The sequence below is a fragment of the Haliotis rufescens genome, unplaced genomic scaffold, assembly GCF_023055435.1.
Source record: "Haliotis rufescens isolate VD_foot unplaced genomic scaffold, xgHalRufe1.0.p SCAF_5, whole genome shotgun sequence".
Lineage (NCBI taxonomy): Eukaryota > Metazoa > Mollusca > Gastropoda > Lepetellida > Haliotidae > Haliotis > Haliotis rufescens.
The window spans coordinates 13,565,351-13,588,698 of record NW_025964223.1 but is presented as its reverse complement, the minus strand read 5'-3'; the positions used below and the strand labels follow the sequence as shown (position 1 = coordinate 13,588,698).

Sequence of the window (23,348 nt, the reverse complement as noted above, 5' to 3'; positions counted from 1 at the left end):
GTGCGGAGCCTCTAATTATGTTGATGGGTTGCAAGAATTCGGAAGATTGAGGAGGATTTAAAAAGGCAAAACATTCAGCATGAGTTTAATTATAAAACACATGACATACGTTCAACCTTTAAAAAAACATCTTTACTGATGGCTGTATTAGCTGTTTCAAAAACGCCATATTTGAAATGTAATGTTATTCAGTACCAAACATCCAACCATCCAACCATCTAACCAAACAATTCCCAAATACAATCAAATGCAAATCCCTCTGTACTGTTACTTAATTTTCACAATACATGTATACAACATTGTTCCGGCTCTTTTTATTTGGTTTGCATCACTCACAGACAATTAAAAAGTCAATTTAAGATTTGTACATGTGTTAATGCTTGATTTTAGAAATGAATCTAAAAGCATCGCATTCGCAATGGAGTTGCTTGAACATTGTAACTTAAAGCGTATCAAACAAAGCTTATATCCACACAACAACAAAGTCTGAAGTATTGGCTAAGTTGAAACACAACATTATCAAATATGAGAATATCATCAAAAATTTGGCGACCGATTTTTTATCCTGCATCTATGACCATGAGAAATGTGTAGGGATTTCTTCGTTTCACTTTCGATTCTTTATTTCTTGCACGATGTTGACAATGGATTACCACGGTAATGCCTAAGCAAATACCTGCCCTTAACGACAACAATCACAGGTGTGTTAGTTTGACCAAATTCAATGTCATCCCTCTACTACAAGGTCACTGTTACTCGACAACTCGGTACAGTACGGGGCCTGAGTTTACTCCACGTCCCTGTAGCATTCTTACAGTGATGCCATCTTCCGTGTGTTTGTGTACAAGCGGACTTAAAGACAGACGGACCACCCTACCCATTTACACAGGTCGTTGGTTCAGTGTTGGTACACGAACTCAATGTTATTAAATGGCTGTATTAAGTTGTGAAAACAATAAACTATGAGGTGAAAGGTCTTTGAAAGGCATTTTTAAGTGATACTCATAAGGAAGAGAATTTTATGGATGTCAACTTCTATATTATGAGGAACACAACGTTTCGGAGTATATGCTTACTCCTTCATCAGGTGAAGAAGGAGTAAGCATTTACTCCGAAACGTTGTGTTCCTCATAATAAAAAAGTTGACATCCATAAAATTCTCTTCCTTATGAGCAGACAGGTAGAAAGTTATGACATATATGATATCAAAGATCTCTCCTATATAAAGTATAAATATTATATAAATATTAAGTGTTTGAAAGGCATTTAGAAGTGATACACATAAGGAAGAGAATTTACCAGATGAAGGTGTAAGCATATACTCCGAAACGTTGTGTTCCCCGAATGAACATGTTGACATCCCGAAATCCTCTTCCTTATATATAAATATTTTAATAATTTTAGACAAGTTGACGAAGATGGTTTATTCTTATGCATTTTTTTAAAATAATGATGTCAACACCATAAATAATATGTCTCACCATGTTTACAATTTTAGGCAATAATGTCCGAATTGTATATCTAACATATTATATTATTTGTTTCTTTTACCTTTTTTTGTAAATATGCTCTACATGTTACATGTATTTTAATACCTACTGCTTGTGTGTATGTCTATTTTGTCTCTGTTGTTTCAATAAATATATTTCATTTCATCTTATCTTAAATACATGTTGTTTTCATTTAATTTTAATAACCATTTTTGTTGTGCTAATGCGGGGTTTTCTGTATTGTGCATCACTATGTAATCGTAGGTTATCTTATTTAAATTCCATTGTATCACAACGTCACCGGTTAGAGAATGCATCATGTTCTCCCATTCCGGAGAGTGTTTTCATTTAAGCCTTACTATATCCTATGGTGGGAATATATTTGTACAAAATTATTCTTTATGATTTCACAGATGGTCAGGCAACATTGTACGTTTCTGTGTCTGTGTTTATAAACATATAAAATACAAAGCCTCCTGTTATTGGGTATATTAATACCGGTTGGGCCGGATACCACGAATTTTGATACCAAATATTCCGATATGGGAATGTATGCGCGCGGCTTTGGCTAGTTTGTTCGGAGGAAAAGGTTTATTGAATCACAAGTAGTCCAGGTGTATGGACGGCGCTCGCTATGTCCGTACAGTAAGTTCGGTGGGAAACGGACCTTCGTGACGTCAGGTGCTGACCGTAGCGATCACCACATGGCAAGGCACGAAAGCCTGTCTACATTTCCCTACTGTTTCAATAATAATAATAATAATAATAATAATAATTGCTGCATTTATATATTATTCTGTAAATAATAATAATAATAATAATAATAATAATTACAATAATAACAACAATAATGATAAACGATGATGGTGATGATAATGATGATGATGATGATGATGATGATGATGATGATGATGATCTGCTTTATAAGTGTATATGCAATATTAATCATATGGTAATATTATATCGAACTATAAATATTTCTTTTTCTTCAAAGGGTGAAAGCTACTTTTCAAAATGTCTTATGTTTTATATTTTTCAATGAGGAATTTGTGTATAAAACTTCCAAACACACATCCCACTTGAGGTTTTCTTTTCAAACACTTCCACTTTTTTTTGTCGCTTCGTTAAAGATGGTCTACTTTTGGAGGCCTCTCATAAACAAAAACCTCACTGGGCAATCCATCATGGAGAACTAGCAACATTTCTTGACAAGGAACAAAATTTTCTTATAAAACTGAAATTGTAGCTTTACCCGAAATGCATAATGATACACAGGCGCTTCTCAGCGCCCCATGGCGGTCAAATCCGGCGATTAGTACAGTGACAAGCGAACAGATGGCGCATTTGAAACGTCACTTCCCCGGCAAATCAACACTTCAATGATGAAGTGAGAACCATGTTTTTTTTAAGTACACATGATCTATACGTGTTTCCGGAAATTGTTTTGTGTCTGTGTATAATCTATACTCTTTGACATACCTTCGTTTCTTTCAATGATAACTATTGGTGTTTGATAAGAGTGTTATAGTGAGTGGGTGAGGGAGTTAAAATTTAACGTCACATCGGCAATATTTCAGCCATATCGTGACAAGAGTGTTATAAATCCCGAGCTATTAAACTCGAGTAGTTGTTGGGGCATAAGCATCTTTGTGTACATCTTAATTAAGTGTGCGTCATAGTATCAATCTTAGTATGCAACTATGCTCGATTTCATTAATAGTCACGGGGTTTAACTGAAAATGACATGCGTACCCTTTTCGCGAACACCTGGTGTCATCACTGATTGTCAGTGATCCATTCATATAATGTTTTACCGCTATTTTGCCATTTACACCCAATGGAATTTGTTTCGGCAGATAAACGAGACTGGCTATACTCTAGCCATGACGTTTTATATTTACAATACTTTGTGAACGAGACATGTCGGTTGTCTTACCGTGTTGGCCGGAGAATGAGAATTAAACGCATGGAAGTGAACGGGTTTCTTCATGCGCAGTACCGTTACCTTGGTAACGTAATACCAGTGTGACCATCACGACACGGAGTATTAAACATGTTGTTCCCGCTGTCACTAGTCCAGAACACCGGGTGTCCGTACAGATAAGGTCTCACTCTATACGTCAGATTCAACGAAAGTACGTTTAATCTGGGTCGATTGCAAGAAAAGTATAAAGCGATATTAATAGTATATAGATAAGTAAAATCAAACTCATAACTATAAAGTAACTTGATTATAGCAAACTCATAAAATGGCGTTGCAATCAATTTCGGTCTGTTGTGTCTGTACATGTTGATGGAAAACATTTTTTGTCTGTGTACGGCGTAATGAACGTTAACAAATTCAAACTCCTTGAGTGAAGCATAACACGTCATCCTTAAACCAAATAATAGTTTAATCTAATTAATCATCTTATTAGTTGTTACATTAATTACAGCAAACATCCAAGCAGATACACACGCATATGTGAACGTTTCAACTTTTTGAAACACCAGGACCCACTTGCACAAAACGATCTTAGCGCTAAGACTATTGTAAGCCTATGTAAAAGTATGGGAGTTAAGATCATCTTAGCGGTAAGATCGCTTTGTGTAGTTGGGTCCAGCATATTATAGACATTTGATATTAAAAAAAAAACACTTTTCTTTTCGGTTATGACAGGATCAAATGTAACAATTTCCTTTCATCAAAGTTGTAAAAATAAACTTCAAAAATATTTTCAATACTGATAATAAATACTAACCTTCTCAATAAATAGTGCAGTTTCATTATTGTAAATTACACATGATCAACGTACATATATGACGTGCGTTGTAACCTTCAAACCAACCGAACCCTCCCGATGTCGCTGGTGGCGAGCACGGTGGGTGTTTTCACTTGTGGAGGTAGATATATTTTCACGGGAGGGGGGTATTTTTCTATTCCCCTGTCTCCCCATCTCGTGCCCCGAGATTCAAGCTAAGATACGACCCAGCGAAAAGACGGAGTCAGCTCTGAGGCTGCGCGTATTGTCTGAAGGCCTCCTGTTGAAAGGGCGAGGGTGAAATAAAAACTTCGACTGGATCAGATATTACGAACACGGAATCGTCCTGTCGTGTTTTGAAAACGCGCCAATTTATGTACAAGACAACCCAACAGTGATAACATGAAATATTGTAGAACATTGCCAGGAAATGTAAGATATGTCGAAAGGTTGGATGGCATCTATAATTCGGAAACATGTTTTGTTCTTATAGTTTTATCTGCTTGATGTATGTGATGTCTCTTTGAAATGGGTACATGTTCCTGTGCGGTATCAGTATGCGGCGAAAATAACATAAAAAAACAAAACACAAATCGGGGATTAATTTTGAAAAAGAATTCTTACATACAGAAAGATGAAAGACGTATCATAATAATGAAAAATTGCAATTCTATCTCAAACGCTTTATCCTCAGCATAGCCGTATGATGTGAAGGAAGCTGTTGTTTGAGTACTTTAATATAATATTTACAGTAATTAAGACGTGTATGTGTAAATGTACAAAGTAATAAACAATACATTTAGTCGTCCTGCTTATAATTTTACACGTTTTAACACCGACACAGACACTGTATGTTTTTACATAACCTTACGCATCATACACTGCCGATCAAAAGAAAGTATACACTTGAAAATTGGATTTGACCAAAACATTTTAAACGTTCTCAAAACGTTACCAGGCTGAAAACAGTCGCCGGAACACTACCAAGGTAAAGTCCAAGCACATCTTCGATACCCGTATCAATACATGACTATCGAAATAACATTTGTTGTTTGTTTCATTTTCAGCCATCAAACATGGTGTATGTTATAGTTTGCCCGGGAGTTAAGCTAACTGTTAAATGATGAAAATAATAAAAAAGCTATATACGCGATAACGTTTATGCAATCATACCGTTATCAAAAATAAAGAGGATTTTGACCTTTATGATCTTTGTTATTTACAGAGCCGTGTGTATGCAGCAGCAAATAATATTCAATCAAATACAGCAAGCCCTTCACATCCGAGATGTTACATACAACAATTTATGAACCCACCAAAAGAATGGCCAAGTCTTGTTGCCAGGACTGTATTCCACATGTTTAAGCTAAGGCCATGAGAAATACCCTTTCTAGTCCATCAATGCAGTATCAACACTAAGTGTACGCTACCAGCCACCTCATGATATACATAAATGTTTATATAATGTAAATGAAATAACATGTAATACCTCTATGTATAACGTACATCATGTATATCTACCTCTCATGTCTAGAATTATATACATGCCCACATGTAGATAGTTTGTACCCTACCCTACGAGGGTGTTCTGTACAATAAAAATTCTTGATTCTTGATTCTTGATACAGACTGGTATACTGGCTGTGCATGTTAGCATCCGGTTCTATAAACACACCCCGAAGGTTCTCCCTGAAACTACAATCTCTCAGCTGACGGAGACAGGTGCCCGACGGAGAAGTGGTCAATCAGCCTACAACATATGAGCAGCACGTGCAGACTGACCACTGACATGGAGAAATAGCCCTGTTGAGGTCAGCAGACAGCACGTGCAAGACGAGCGGGGTGCTGATAATGAAGGGGCGACTCAGCCCGTCTGGCAACTAAAGAATTAATTGCTCTAACTTTGTGCTGCCAAACAGTTGGTTACATTGGTTAGAACCGTGTTCCAGTTGTTGGTTGAAAACTAGTTTTAATTTGTGAGAACATGTGCCCGTCTGGGTTGGAGGTGGGTGAGGTGGGGGTGATGGTTGATGAATGTACACTTGTATGAATTATAGTTGGTTTGTCTGGGTATGCGTCTGGCAATTTGGTAACCACAAGGACTCGTGTAAGATCGTGTCTGAGAAGCTGTTAAACGTGGTGTCTTATGGATATTTAATATCGTCCCATAAATATTCCACAATGTGTTTAGCAGTATGTCCGTATGGTCCTCCGAATAAAGGTAAGACGTTATCCAGTATGAGATGGTCAAGTTGCGGGTTCTCTTTGATGAGATTGTGCTGTTATGTGCTGTGCTGTGCTGTGCTGTGCTGTGCTGTGCTGTGCTGTGCTATGTTGTACAATAAGTACATGCTACATTATTATCAGTACCTTGTGGACAATGGTGTTCTTTATCATTGGAATACTTATTGAGAAAAGGATTGAATGGATTAGGTAAAAATGCGATTTGAGAGCAACACAATATTTTAAGGTTCAAGAACGCTACCGGTACATGGATTAGGTAAACAACCGTCCCCTGTGCGATTCTGACTATATCATGAGCCTGTGTTTAGGAACCACTATCCAATAGTGATGATACCAGGTGTTCGCGAAACGGTGAACGTATCCTGCCCCATCCCGAAATGCTTATGTTGTCGTGTCTGTATTTATTCAATATGATCAAAATATATTATTCAATCTTTTATTGTATATACGTAATGTGCCTCACTGTGTCACAAAAATGACTACACCTAAATAATACGCTGGATATACTTCATTAAGTGTTTCTAAAACAATTTACGAACTCCTACTTAGATGGTACTGTTTCTTGGTGCACTGGTATACCCCTTCGGGAACCAACAACGACAAATTTATTTGACAACAGAGTGTGGCAGCGTTACCAGAAAGAATTCGGGCATCCCGAACCAATGCCAACATGTGCCAAGTAAAACTGGTACAGTGACAAGCAGTGATACTGTGTGATCTTGTAACAGTTGGAGAGCAAAGCCCTCGTGTAAGATATTAACTTAACTTCAAACAGATATTCAAACGTTGAAGATAGTTTTCAAAAATTAGCTGAGAAATTTAAAAAACGTTGCTTTGAGACCAGTTAAAAAGTTAAACCTTGAATGGAAGTGTCAATGAATTTGAAACTACCGTGTTAAGGGAATACAAAAAGTTGGAAAATAAAAACGAAACGAAGCCTGTTCAGGATATGCTCCGGTTGCAACAATCGGCGATACAAGATAACGAAGACCGTAAAAAATCGTAACCAAATTCTGCGCCAATGACGGCCAAACTAAAACACACAGAGAAACGATACGATAAAAGAGGTTTTTTTTCCAAAGTTGTAATTTGAATGTGAAGACATATGCTATGTATGAGCCTCGGTTTAATTCAAGCAGGAAGGGACGGGGGTGGTACATTGGTATTGTCGACAGGACAGGCCTTTGAGCGCTGATTTCGTGACTTGACGATCTTGATATTTTTCTTTAAGAAAACAACGTGTTTGCTGTTGTTTTATTGCGAAGTTTCGTGTTTTCTCACATATCATTAAGAAGACACATAAATAACCTCTTTCAATTTTTATATTTTGCTTGCCTTTGCAAGTGTAACAGACTGTAAACGTTTCAAAGCTTATTGTTTCGCGATAAAAATCAATGAGCGTTGTGTAGTATAAATAGAAGTACGTTGATGAAGCGAGCTCCTACACAGAACCATTTGGTATCAGGCGATCTGTTACATCAGTCTTTCGCTATCATGTTTACTCAAAGAGTTCAAAATGGTGAAACTTGAGTTGTTAGTTTTCAAATAGGGGTCAGTCAGTGAAGATTTTTTTCTTATAAAACTTTTTTTTAAAAACTCAAACAGGAAAGATCAGAAATTGATAATCTGTCTGCAGATTAATAGGATCAGCTGAGTTCGTGTATGAAATCAAAACCCTCAAATTGATGATAGACTTTCAGAAACAGAACAATGTCACGAGCCAAATGAAATTGATCTGACAATTGACAAAACTTCACTAGATATATATAACTTTAGTTAACATATACTATGGGAATAAACGCGACAAAACCCTTTCCATATTCAGAACTCTCTCCCAAAAGCAGATCCGACTCTACGAATCCGACTATATCATGAGCATGTCTTTTTGAATCACTACCTATTAAACCCAACATGTTTTATAGGGTAATCAAAAGCATCAAGAACCGAGTGAAATTGATCTCTAATCTACTGCCTGACATCATCAGCTGATTTTATAATGACATGTACTTGATCTATATTGCATAGGTGTGGGTGGGTTGAAGAGTCGTTGGCACACTTTAGGTAACTTCCACTTTACATGATGGCATTACCATAACGTCTTGCTGACGCGGGCATGGGAAAGTCATTGATGACGCCATCACGTTAGGAACTCGTGCTGTTGCGTCACATCGATAGGTGTCAGTTCCGCAGCTAATGGTAGACATATTTGCGGAGGTTGGTTTACAAACACGCATCATTCAAATTGAAATAGAGAACACATCTTGACTTGAAACTGAAACTATTGTCGACGTATAAACAAATCATTAAACTAATATAATAAACAATATGTCTTATTTGAACATGTTCTAAAGAAGTGTACTCTGGACACGATTAGCTAACAGTGCGAGTTTAGGGTTCATAACAGTTAGCACTAAATCTCATTATTCATATCGTGGATGTTTTCTCTTTAGTTAGCAAGGTTGCTATAAAAGTAGGATCATATGAACTGGGGCGTATTTGCTGGATTATTTAATTAATTAGTACTGGAAATGTGTAAGTGGGTAACTAGCGTTAGATACGCCAAACCTCATCAATCTCTCTGGATTGTTTCCCAATATCTTAGTTATTATTTGCACTAATTGTAGGAAAGCCTTCCTTTAGAAAATGATTTCAAAATTACAACCTTTCCTTCCGGTTACTTTTGGATGATGGTTTTGAAAAAAATCGAAACACCATATAATTATTAATGACCTTGTGACTTAATAAATAAGGAACATTTGGTAAACCAAATGGTAGTTAATCAGAGCAAATAAACAGAGCATATTTGAGTTCCAAGTGCAGGTTGATAGGTCACGTGACAATATACATCCTAGCATTGGGCCCACATATTAAACACGTGTGACTATTGTTCTAATCTCTCATCATGATAGTGCAGATATAAATGACGTTGAAGGAAATCATCTTAATAATTAATATAAATGTTTCTTTATCTGGTGAATAATAATTATCGATGATTTTTCCATTAAGAGATATACAACTCGAAATGTAAAATATATTTATTACCATATTTCATAAACATTAAGTCGGATAGGGAATTATCTGATCATGTTTTTGCTTGAAGTGATATGATCTATGAAAAATCTTAAAATGCATGTTTATGTCCAGTCACATAAATTCAGTGTTGATAATAACGTTACATTTCCCTAATGGTGGAATTAGAAGGATTAGATATAATGTATATTCATCAAGATAATGACCAATGGAGCAAACGAAGCATCAATAGCTTTGACAGTGACGGTAATGACAAATATTCCCCATCACCAATATTCCGATTATTGAAAAATAATTTCAAATTTATTGAACTGGTATTATATGTGGCACCTCAAATAAATCCTTAAGACCTAATTTAAATAACTATTGACTTCAAATATCATTTCAATAAGGTCTTTTCTTAAAATATTAAATTTTCAAATGCATGAAACTTGCACTTACCTGATCTGGAGTATGTCTTGCTCCCTTGTCTGTCTATCGTATAGCTGCTTGGTTGACTGAGAGCTCGACTAAAATGTTCGTCCACAACGGAGGCAATATCTCCAGAGAAGTATGTAAGTAGGAGACAGTTTGGGTTCAGGTACTGAGATCCTTTTGGTTGATTTTCCTTAGCTGGTTCGCCGTCCCGTTCGGATCCGGGACTGCCTTCTACATAATGTCCGGCATGAGGACTCTCATACATCGACGGAACGCCGAATTTCTGAAACGTGCACATTCGTATTAAACATCGGTGGCAGCGAATTTCTGGCTATGTGATGTGTGGAGTATTTGTGAGAATGGAATTTATAGCTTATAGTCTAGGCAGACAGGGCAAGAATCACTGGTAATGTCGGGAGCGTGAAGTATGTTAGAGAGTCCCTATTGGTATGCTTCCAACCGCGACTATTTGTCATGCAATTATGCCCTTATCGAAAGATACAATTAAAGTATTGCTAGAATTCAATTACAAAAGTTGTCAGCTTCTTGAAGCCCTGCTCCTCTTACCTGATTTTCATCGCTGGCTGATTTGTACGGAAAATAAGGTGAATAAAACTGATACATAAGATCGACGCAAGTCATTCTCCAAACCCCACACACCGTTATCCGTTGCTACCATGAGACGATTTCAACACTGCCATGAGTACGTGGAATTGTATTTCTTCATGTTCGGAATTTGAGGGGCGGGGCAGCTTTGTAACGACATCTAGAACGATTGCCGCGCTGGGCGCTTGTTTTCTCTGACGTCCGCCCCCTGCCGTGATTGACAGCTGACTGAGGCCAATCAGATTAAAGCAGAGTTCCCAGACTTTGCGACAAGCGGTGCCTAAGGATGATGTAGCTACCCCGGTGATCGGGACCGTGTTATATTTATGTTTGGTCTCAAATTTCGCAAATCGGCCAGCGATGCTAGGTGAAGAGAGTATCGTATTGTTCTCGGACCCCCAGCTTCACCAACACGTGTTAGATACGGGCGCACACAATATCTTCCCCCCTTTCCCTTACAGCTTTCGTGTTTCTTGGAATAAAGATTCCTTGGTATGAACAGAACCTAATATCTGCAGCGCGTACAAAATTACACCGTTTAGTTGTACCATGAACCATTAATGTTAACCCATATCAATTCATTTGATAATAATGATAATTATTGCCATTCCTACATGAGGTTGTTCTTGATTGAAAAACGTAATTGTCTCCCTAACACCATTTTGAGAACTAATATTAGAATTATACAGCGTTTGATGGTTGAAAACGAATGCACTTTAAGAAACAGAAAAGACGATTGCTGTGTTAGTTTGAACATGCACACGATTTGAATACGTTGAATAAAATATACACGCGGGTATATGAAAAGAGAATTTTTAGCTATCAACGATGTCCATACAAAATATCAATTTCAACGTTAACATTGTTTATTGCTGACAATTCCAAATGTCAACGATGTTACCCCTTTCATTCTCCTTCTGAATTCGCCTTCGTATACTTGCATATGTCAGTATGTCTTAGCTTCCTCGCATTGTGTACAATGTTTATGGGGTGCAGATAGTGAAATGCTAAGCACCTGTATATCACGCAAATCAGCACGAAACTGTCACTTCAGCACCTATTGTACTCGGATACATCGGTCGTAAAGGCGTTACGAGAACCATTCATACTACTGTTTTGTGATTCCTCATCTGGTGTGCAGCAGCCAATATATCGACGCCACTGGAACTATGACAAGACACGCACTCCAACACTCTGATCGAAAATATCACTAAGCGGATAATAAACAACGTAGGACAAACTTCGTAAACTGAGATCATCCAAATTGAAGATATGATGCTGTAATAAAATCGTTAAAACCCTTTCCACAATCATAAGAATTGTTTTCTGAAAGTTTCATTTTTTTTACTATATCAATAATCGTGCGAAAACCGTGTGTCACCTTGTGTAATCACTGATTTTCAGGGATTCGTTTATATAATTTTCTACCCTATGTTGTCTTTCCGCCAAAAGGAATCTGTTTCGGCGGATATTCTCTGGCGTTGACGTTTTGTATTATTATTATATTTATGAATCCCAGTCAAATAGAGGTGATACCAGCTTTTCCCAAAAACGTAAGCATATCCTGCCCCACCGGTGGCACCCGTCACAAACACACGTACAAGCAAGTCAATTGTTCACCAGAAAAACACACGGAAACATAAGGTACAAGTCAAAATACGGAATTGCACCAGACAATATATTTGTCACTGATGCGTCAAATTTGGAAATGTTTTCCACTTTTCTACCATAAACGTTTTGAAGGCTTTACTACGGCCGTGAATGTTGTAACCCTAATCAATCAACTTTTGATACAAAAGTCACACGATGCGCTTTGAAATCTTCGTAGAATGAGCATGCGCGATTGTAACTCAAAAGTTGAAATGTAGGCACCAAAGGCTGGAGCTGCTGGAATAGCGCTGGACATAAAAATAAATTTCAGTGTTAATAATACCAGGTTCTTGACATTGTTCTTGGTCCAAAAAGTCACTACACGCATGATAAGCATTGAAAGATGATAAATGATCCACATCGATATTTAAGATCTGACTGTGTTTGACAGTGTGGCCAATATAACGTCCACTGTCACACGTTCCACTTACGAGCAGTTCGTTGCACATGTTGACAGACATATTCTTACATTTAAATTTGATATAATTAATTAAATGAAGTACACGTCATTGATAACCTGATATCAACAACAGACATGAATTTTATTGGGATATATTTTTGATATTTTTTAGGAATATAAAACGTCAACCCCAGCGGATAACCAGTCACGATTATCTGACGAAGGAGATTCCATTGGGCGTAAAAGGCAAAAGAGTGTGAAATATATGAATGCATCACTGATACTCTGTGATAACACTAGGTGTTGGCGAACAGGGTAAGCTTGTGCTACTCTACTGAAAAAAGGTACAAGAAAAAATAATTTTTCCATTCTTTTATATTGTACAGGTAGGCTTACACTTGCCTCCTTACAAATTCTTTTATCACGTTGTATTTATGAATTACTTTACAGCTTTCCGATGCGACTTATATTTTTTTCTATTTTATTCTGCTCTAGATGCCAGTTCTTATGTGTTTAAACAGAGACGTATATGGTCTCTCTAGTTTTAGCAATGTTGGACTTCACTGTGAACTACATTGATTCAACGTCCTGATATCACCAGGAATGACTGAACCTAACAACGCTCCTCTTATCTCCTAATGGTGAGGCAACTAAAAGTAAAAATGTATTTTCTCAACCGATTTGTATTTGTTCTCTCTCGGAGAGACTACACGGAATGACGGAACTTCTTGCCTGCTAACATTGTAGGTATCAACATATATGTACATGTATTTACATGAGGCTCCCGTGTTACTGTCTAACACATATGATTATCCATGGTGTCATGTATCATACATGCAGGGAAATCAACATGCTCATGGTGTTTCTGTATCAGCGTGCTTCGAGACGTTATGTTTCAGAGCAAATCGTGAACTACAACAGGCATCAAAGTAATACACTGTACACTATAATACTATACACTGGGTTATTGTGTGTGAAATACTGTCAACTGCTGAAATAATATCACCTCAAAGTGACTCAAATGTTACTACAGCAACCAGGTTTTTCAACATGATGAGGAGCGCCACCGATGTTAATGTCTAATGTCTTAATTTACAAATTGAGTTTTGTGGATGAAATATATTCAAACAAATACAGAGTATTCAAATTAAGAGTATTCTTTGAGAAATGCAAGTGTTTTATTAACTCGGTGACTATAATGTCGATGTTGAAACTTTCTTCCTCTCTCTCTCTCTCCCTCTCTCTCTCTCTCTCTCTCTCTCTTCATAAATTCAAAACATGGGGAAAATGCTTGTTCCTTATTATTTTATATAGTTGTCTTACACTCATTGTAGCAGGGGGCTTATGGGCGTCATGTTTTCAATCAAAATATTCCAAGCATTTCTATCCATTATAAAGTTATATCAGTCTTATTCATATATTACCAACTTACTAACATGTTCAGAATTCATGTGTCAGCCTTCTTATCAAGACCCACTAGAGCTTCAACACCGTCCACGAATAATGCTCCCATGTCGGTCATTGAAGTGGCCAAAAACATGTTAAACATCTTGACAAAAACAACAGAAATTGAGAAGTGCTTTAGAGCTAGATCTACGAGACCAGGTTTCAATAGTGAAGTGTTAATTAACTTAATTGATGCGGAGGAACAGCGGAGCGTATGGCCAACACGTGTGGCAGGTATTAGTCCCGTGGGGTGATGGTATGGTGGAGAGGAAGGGAGGGGGATTCGTTAAGAAGGTGCCTCGAAGAGTATAATAAATGTCTTAAATGAATCTGTATGACACAACTAAAAGCCTTTGTGGAAGAAAAAATGCAAACACATATATGACCTTTTTTCGTTTGTGCATGACGTTCAAATTTTGAAGTTTCATAAAGCCTTTCGTGAGAATATACAATTAAATGAGAGAATGTTCCTCTTAAATGTACACCTAGCTTTAGATCGATGTTTCTAAAAGAATGCGTATTTAGCTTGTACATCGGCAATATAAATAAGCAATCGAATTTACCGCGATTAAAGCAAGTAAATCCAAACAATTGATTTAGCATATTTGAGACAAGAGATCGTAGCACTGTCAACAACTGATTTAAAGTTATTCGCAGAAAACCATAAGATCGCAAAATCGTAGGTATGGGAAACTGTGTGTATTCATCTTCACGTCTTGAAACTGAGGACGGGATCGTTGAAAATCCATGCACTGGCATCCTATTCATAGTGGATTTGGTCAATGCATGGCGATCTCGGTCAAGGGGAGATAAGTATGTCTAAAAGGGTTAATGATCGGCGCCTGGTTTCGTCCATAGTAACGGTGCTGGTTTTGAAATATGTACAATGAATTCGGTTGGAACTTTTAAAGTAATAAAAACAGTGTAAGCCTTTAGGAAATAAGACAATGTTTACATGAATTATAGTTAACAAATTATTTTAAACTCTGACGAACAACAAAAATAAAAATAATCTAAATACTTAATTGCATCAGATATGTTTTGTTAGAACATTTAGTTTTACCGACCAATCAGATGAGCATATGCAATACAGTCATAAATGAGTTTTTCTAAATGTTTTTTTAAATGTTTTATATATTGTATTTTCAATCATATTTCAATACGTCGTACAAAAGGGCAAATAGTAAACATACAACAGCAAATATGCTCAACCGTTTAACGCATGACTTATCAGTCGGGTCAGAAATAAAGACAACTTTAACCTGAGAATGGGATTTGTATCTTCACAGTTATGGTGGTAGGAGAGTATGACGCAGAATTAGATGTCATCATTCAAAGGGAAATAACTCTTAGCTAATCGTGGTGGAGATTCGTTGTTCTCTGGAGTTGTGCATTTAAATGGATATTGGAAGTCTACGGGTTGAAATTGAGTTGGGAATATCCAAAGAAATTATATTTTGTTACAGCAAAACAGTTAAAATATATATTTTATCGTTGCGCTCTTACCAGGTATGATGCCTCTTGAATGAAACAATATCCCACTTTCTTCATTTAATCCTTTCACTATTTTTACCTTTTGTACCCGCTTGAATCTGTTTCGTCAATAAACGAGACTGAATATTCTCAAGGGTAAACGTCGTAATTTACATTTGCATTGTTATATATTCTGACGGAAGGTCACGTGATAAATATACGAGTGTTTTTTTTCCTTTGGTGAACCTAAAATAATTAAAGCAATGATAAAGTAACATTTAACGTGGCTTCTTTTCTTTCAAATATATATCTTGTCACGCATTTTAAATATACTTCAAAAAGAAGTTAAATAACAATCTATTCTTTCACATTACTATAGTTAAGCTGTCACGGCATGAGAGATTAACTGTTATCATATGAAAGAAAGGTTGTTCGTTAACTTCTTTTGAGTAGTATATTTTCATCATGACGATGTGACAAATGGTGGACTTGTATGTTTTTTCTCCCTCGTATCATGTTAGGTCTTTTTCGCCCCAGACTTGTATACAGAATAAAGTCGATTAACTGTTCAAACATTTCAATGTTTATTGTCAATGCTATATGTAAAAAACTACACCATCGTGTCATTCTCGTTCACACAATAAAACCACTGAAATAGGTTGAATGTAATTTACATCCGTACCTTATTGTACAGCATCACAAAATATGAATCGCAATTATGAATGCATCGGGTTTCTTCAAACGAGGACTATTTTCAGTGGGCCATTCATATCATTCTCAAAGCTATTTTGCCCTTTACGCTGATGGAATCTGTTTCAGCCGATAATAAAGACGTTATTCTCTTGTGTTGACGTTTTATGTATAATTATTCATGAATATAAAAGCAACAAAACCCCTTCTATAATCATAATCATATCATGCAATAAAAGCATGACACACAGAATATATTATAAAGAAAGGTGAAAAAACGGTCATCGTCAGACGAGAAATGAGACAATGTACACATAAACACACATGGAATGGAACTTCGTTGTTCATTTTACGGCGGAATATACATCATAAAAAGATTAAGCTATCAAGTGCATTGGCTAAGAAAGTATAACCTCCTCTAAAAAACATCCTTTTACACGAAGCTTATTGCACATTCTCACATGTTTTCGCCGATCATTCATTCATTAAAAGTGTTTCTTTATACAGAAATTCAAACCGATCCTTAGTAAATTGAAATTTGTCAAGGGTTTGACGACACACACAAAAAAGATATTTCCAGTTTCGAAAGACATGGGGGAATATTCGTGTTACGTATAAAACGTATGTGATAACTATGTGTCGATAGGTGTAGGACTTATACCCCGTTCACATGCACCTCTATTCATATGCGTGTATATTTGTCATGTGAACGCGTTTACATATGTATGTATATTAGCACCAGGAGCAAATTTACATCATGTCTGGAGCAGGTGCAAATGTAAATATAAATTTGTACTGTATGTATATGTTGAAATGTGAATGTTTATGCCAACGTCAGAGGATGATCTAATTACTATATATCTGTTGTTTTGCCAACACCAAACACATTGTTAACAGTTCTCTCTTCTGAAAATGACACTATTCAGACTACAGCAATATCAACTTTTATGCTGACACCCAGAGCTGGGTGGACGGTGTGTTCTTTGGGTCTCAAGGAGTCCAAATTGGTGTACATATTAAATCAAACACATGTTGCTTCATGCGAAGATTTCTGTAAGTTAACTCTCTTCTCATGATTCGAAAACAACCTTTTCATGTTGAAAGTCGTGAACATACCGATGAATATGTGTGCCTTACACCATTTGCATACCTTATTTACACACTTGAGTTAATTTTCATGTGAACGAAGAGTAAATTTATATATACACATGTGTGTATAGTTACACATGTGCAAATTTACTTATGTGAGTAAATGTTGTGCATATGAACGGGGCATAATATATATATATAAAACGTCAACGCCCGAGACCAAACAGTCTGGATTATCTTCCGAAACATATTCCATTGGGCGTAAAGGCAAAATAATAATGTAAATTATATAAATGGATCTACATGCAGTTGAATCTTTATCCCGCGTCTACAATGTGGAGATCGCTATGGTAATACAGGGTAATACATGATAATACAGGGTAATACATGGTAATACAGGGTAATACAGGGTAATACGAGGCAATATAGGGCAATATGGGATAAAACAGTATTTCTGATTTAGATGTGTCGTGGTAACCTTTGACATGACATCGTCTATTTTATAATTCTCAGGATGATACACTTCTTCACTTGACCCTCTGCTGCATTTCTCATGAAGCAGAATTTGCTTGAGCAGTTACGGTTGCCGTTCAAGGGGGACAGCTACCAGTAGTCGAATTCATTTGTACAACGCATTTGAAGTCACAACGGCGGGTGTTGGCAAGCACCGAAATTGAATTGTGCCAGGATCCGCTGATCCTGGGTTTAAATCTGGATGTGCCCCGATTATGATCCTTGGTTTGTCAGTACTTACTCTTAGGTTTCACAAAAGTGGACCGTCTCCGTGGTCTAGTGGTAGAGCGTCCGCCTGGAGAGCGGAAGGTCCGGGGTTCGATCCCCGGCCGCGTCATACAAAAATACGTTAAAAGATGGTACTTGTTGTTACCTTGTCTGGCGCTCGGCATTAAGGGGCTAAAACAAGGAGTGGCCGGCTGAGGGTGTCTGAGTGGGGTATTCATGTTAAACTGCGGTATGGTATCTCAAAGTGCTAGCATTATAAATTGTCACACATATTCACGTGCATGCACGTCGCTATATAAGTGCGTTCATCTTGGACGCGACGTTTATTTCACTTCACTTCACCTCACCACACCTCACTAAAGTGGTAAACGTCTATGATCTGCATCACTTGGGACTTTCCTCCCACATCAGCTGACACAACGTTATATAACTGAAACGTACTGACAACCAACTCACCATTCACTCAGTGCTTTCACAAATGACGTTAAACCCGAAGTCCTGTAAACTGACTTGTGTAATTGTATTTTTCGCCTAATGACATGGATATTTCATAACGCTATATGGTAAATTAGCAGTAATCTCTATGTATGACAGTTTATCAGCAAACAGACACTGTGAACTGTTTACACTGAAAAACTAATGACTAAATTAAAAGCAGAAAGCAGAATCTCTGTGAGGACTGCTGCTCTGTTGAGATTGCTTGTATATATTTCAAAGTACTGCCACTGAGGATTCAGGACCTACTAATGCATTTCCATACGCATAACCTAAACTGTTCCAAAGATATATGTGCCTCTGCCGTGATATTGCTGGAATATTGCTTAAAACGGAATAAAACACTCACTCACTCACCCCGCAAGGCCAGCCTCTCACTCCACAGACAGACATCATTACGGATATTTTAATATTGACAAAAGAATTCGTACAAATAAATATCCACTTATCTACGTCTAACTTATCTTCAGTTATAAAACATAATGGTATTTCACCAACATGTCATTTCTGTCTTACTGAATTATATCGCCTGGTCTGATTCCATTTTCTTCCTGCCAAACACAAAGTCTTCCCTGGACAGGGCATACAATCCTTCGACCACGCTCTTTGTACCAAGATTTCAAAGAGCCTCATACAATTCTTGCTTAGAAGTTGTTTGATCCATTTACCACATTCAAGGCCTCAGTAAAGCTTTCAAAAAGTTTTATGGTAGACACGTGGGGGACATTTCTAAATTTGAGGCAACAGTGACAAAAATGATGTCCGGTGCAATTCCCTATTTATACTGTACCATATGTTCCCGTGTTTTTAGGTGAACAAATAACTTACCTTTGCATGTGTTTGTGACGGGTGCCACCGGTGGGACAGGATACGTTAACGTTTTTCGCGAACACCTGGTATCATAACTATTTGATAGTGCTCATGATATAGTCGTGATCGTAAAATCGAATTGTTTTTGACAGAGATTTCTTATGAATATGATAATAGCTTTGTCGCTTTTATTTCCATACTAGGCCGAGGTATCTGGTCTGAATAAATCTTCCATGATCAAATAAATGAACAATTGTCGTGACTATTTTTTCAGTATTGGTGACTTACCATGATCGTCCCGGAAACACTATTTCGGGATAACAGTAACATTTAATACAGTTATTTACATTTTCGTTTTCAATAAATATCTGCCTTAGTAGGTATCTATATATCTGAAGAACGGAGGGTTCGCGCCTAACAATACAAGAGTCAGACATTATCATTATAAAAAAATAAATAACGCTAGAGAATAACCATTATTCTACAAAATCAGATTCCTTTGGGCGTAAAAGGCAAAATAGCGATGGAAGTTATATGAATGGATCACTGACACCAGGTTTTCGCGAAAACGGTAAGCACATCCTGCCCTACCCGTAACACCCGCCATTAACACTGTTTGCATAAAAATGCATGTTTGAAATGAAGAAATGCCAGAATAAAGGAATGCTACATAACATCCGTCACCAGATAAAATCAAACACAACATGTCAATACCAAACAATGCCATCTGATGTCAGACAATATCAAATAATGTCAATACCAGACAATGCCATCTGATGCCAGACAATATCAATTAATGTCAATACCAGACAATGCCATCTGATGCCAGACAATATCAATTAATGTCAATACCAGACAATGCCATCTGATGCCAGACAACATCAATTAATGTCAATACAAGGCAATGCCATCTGATGCCAGACAATATCAATTAATGTCAATACCAAACAATGCCATCTGATGCCAGGCAATATCAAATAATGTCAATACAAGACAATGCCATCTGATGCCAGACAATATCAATTAATGTCAATACCAGACAATGCCATCTGATGCCAGACAATATCAAATAATGTCAATACAAGACAATGCCATCTGATGCCAGACAATATCGATTAATGTCAATACCAGACAATGTCATCTGATGCCAGACAATATCAATTAATGTCAATACAAGGCAATGCCATCTGATGCCAGACAATATCAATTAATGTCAATACCAGACAATGCCATCTGATGCCAGACAATATCAATTAATGTCAATACCAGACAATGCCATCTGATGCCAGACAATATCAATTAATGTCAATACCAGACAATGCCATCTGATGCCAACAATATCAATTAATGTCAATACCAGACAATGCCATCTGATTCCAGACAATATCAATTAATGTCAATACCAGACAATGCCATCTGATGCCAGACAATATCAATTAATGTCAATACAAGGCAATGCCATCTGATGCCAGACAACATCAATTAATGTCAATACCAGACACTGCCATCTGATAACAGACAATATCAATTAATGTCAATACCAGACAATGGCAGCTGATGCCAGACAATATCAATTAATGTCAATACCAGACAATACCATGTGATGCCAGACAATATCAATTAATGTCAATACCAGACAATGCCATCTGATGCCAGACAATATCAATTAATGTCAATACCAGACAATGCCAACTGATACCAGACAATAGCAAATAATGTCAATACCACACGATGCCAATTGATACCAGACAGGACTAACTGATACAATAAATACGGATGGTAAAGACTATCAAAACTACAGACATCATTCTAGAAACAGCTTCGTGTGAAGAAGCGTTATGGAAACATTATGTTACGTGTGAGGGAATGCATACGTCAGGCCATTGAAATACTGCAGTGTAAATCGTACGTTTGCATAATTGCTACATGAAATGTGTTTGGAAAAATACATTCTTTCAACTTGTGGAGTCAAGATTGACATTACTTTCATAACCTGCCTTTGTCGATCTAGATACTGGATATGGCGAACCTTTGTTGATTAATTAGTTCGTATCCATGACACTTAAATACATAACATAAATGTCATAATTACTGCGAGTTACACACACAGTGTAAGAAATCCAATTGGAGTAGCTATAAAGAACTCGGTTCGTGATTAAAGTACCAAGCTGTCTATATTAAAATATGTCTTATTCGAGAGAAAAAATAGTTGCTTGCCTCTTGCCCTTAGTAGCTTTACTACCATGCTTTAAGAAACAAAGACCCCAAATATAAAGAAATATTCGTAAACATTCTGCATTACGGTAACCTGTTCTATTTAAGTATAGGTAAATAAACTATTTCATCAATCAATGTACAAAGAATATTAGATGTGTAATGATTTAAATGTAATTCAGTATTATCAAAATATTTCTTATTTACACGTATGCAAATTACATATATTATGCATCTCACAATATTGAAATCACAGACACATTTATAGTTGTAAATGTATTTGTTATCTTATTGACAAAAGTTGGAACATGCTCTATGCTTCAGCTGTCAGCTACTGTCAGTCCCTAACACAACAGACACACACAAATAACACTTCGAATTCAGCCTGAAAACGCTTGTGGATTGGCGCGAAAACTCGTATTTGCATAACCTCAGAGTCGTTTCATTTGCTCACAGAGAAACAATAGTCGGTTGACAACACCGCAGACTTATAAAACTATTGCTAGTCTTATTTGAGCTGCTACTAAAATAATATCACATTGTTATATGTTTGAACCTTTAAAATATACATATATTAATGCAATTCAAATAGTTTCTTAAGAATTTGTATGTATTTAACAACATTGAAATTGGGTCTTGTGGTATGATGATATAACTATGTGATCACGTTATATACGTAGATATTTATACGCATGCCTATATATAAAAGCGACAAAACCCTATCCATATTCATAAGAAATATCTGCTAAAAACAGCATCCACTGTACAATTCCGACGTTAACATGATCATGGCTTTAAGAATCACCATCAAATGCTGATGATACAGGGTGTTCGCAAAAAAATGTGCATAAAATGAAACTTAAAAAGTCAATAAAATGAAACTTGTACCTCATTCACATTACTGATATGCAATTATATTACCTATCGTCACAATTCAAAAGAAATATTAGTTTCATATATAATAATCAAAACGTAAGTACACCCATTACCCGTATACCCACAAACTCTACCCCAGGATTAAAATCCTTAAAAGTTGATTTTACAATGTATCATATAAACCATAATCGTCGAAACAAATGTAGCATCAATACAAATTCCATTAAGCAAAGACACAGAACTACCTTCAAAGGCATATACGGGATTGAACAGCACGGGCATCCTGCACCCCAGACACCCCGACCCCTGGGTGACGCAACCCCACCTTCCCCCCAGTCTCCTGATATCCCATTACAATCTTGCCTCTTACCTTCATGGAATACATAATCCCGATCATTCTCGAGCCTGTTTGTTCCAGCTATCGTCAACCCTCTCCTCCATGTGTTCCATGTGGTCCATGCAACGTGGGTTAGCCACGGACTACTGTGAGAAGAAAATTCGGCCACATTCTTAACGCTGAAATCAATATCGTCACACTTAAAATATCCCTTTGATCTCATGCGATTTACAAGGTATGGTGGCCAAACAAGGCGAAATGTACAAGGTGTTTTTTTTTATATCGGCAAACATCATAAAGGAACACCCAGAATATGGGAAAATGCTGATTTTATTTATTTATTTATTTATTTATTTATTTATTTATTTATTTATTTATTTATTTATTTATTTATTTATTTATTTATTTATTTACTTATTTATTTATTTATTTATTTATTTATTCATTCATTCATTCATTTAGTTTTTTATTTATCTAGAACAAAACGCAAAACAATAAACTAAACAATGTTTGAAGAAGAAGGCTAATAATTCTTTATTCGCATATTATTACTGAAGTTTCTTTTATTTTCTTCTTACATGCAATGTGATTCCACAGGT

At 36.6% G+C, this 23,348-nt stretch overlaps 1 protein-coding gene across 2 annotated transcripts in view; it reads right to left on the bottom strand.

The window, feature by feature from the left end:
• LOC124138320 (transcription cofactor vestigial-like protein 2) overlaps positions 1-22,891 on the bottom strand; it is a 31,769-nt gene extending 8,878 nt beyond the window's left edge. The window contains exons 1-2 of one of the 2 annotated variants that reach the window (XM_046504911.2): positions 22,783-22,891; positions 9,947-10,205 (exon numbers count right to left, since the gene is read on the bottom strand). In XM_046504911.2, the coding sequence (XP_046360867.1) occupies positions 9,947-10,205; positions 22,783-22,809 (286 nt within the window). In that variant the 5' untranslated portion in view covers positions 22,810-22,891. Of the gene's footprint in view, positions 1-9,946; positions 10,206-10,489; positions 10,641-22,782 lie in introns of those variants that run through there. The other variant, XM_046504910.2, reaches the window with a different exon arrangement.
• Between the last annotated feature and the right edge of the window lie 457 nt (positions 22,892-23,348).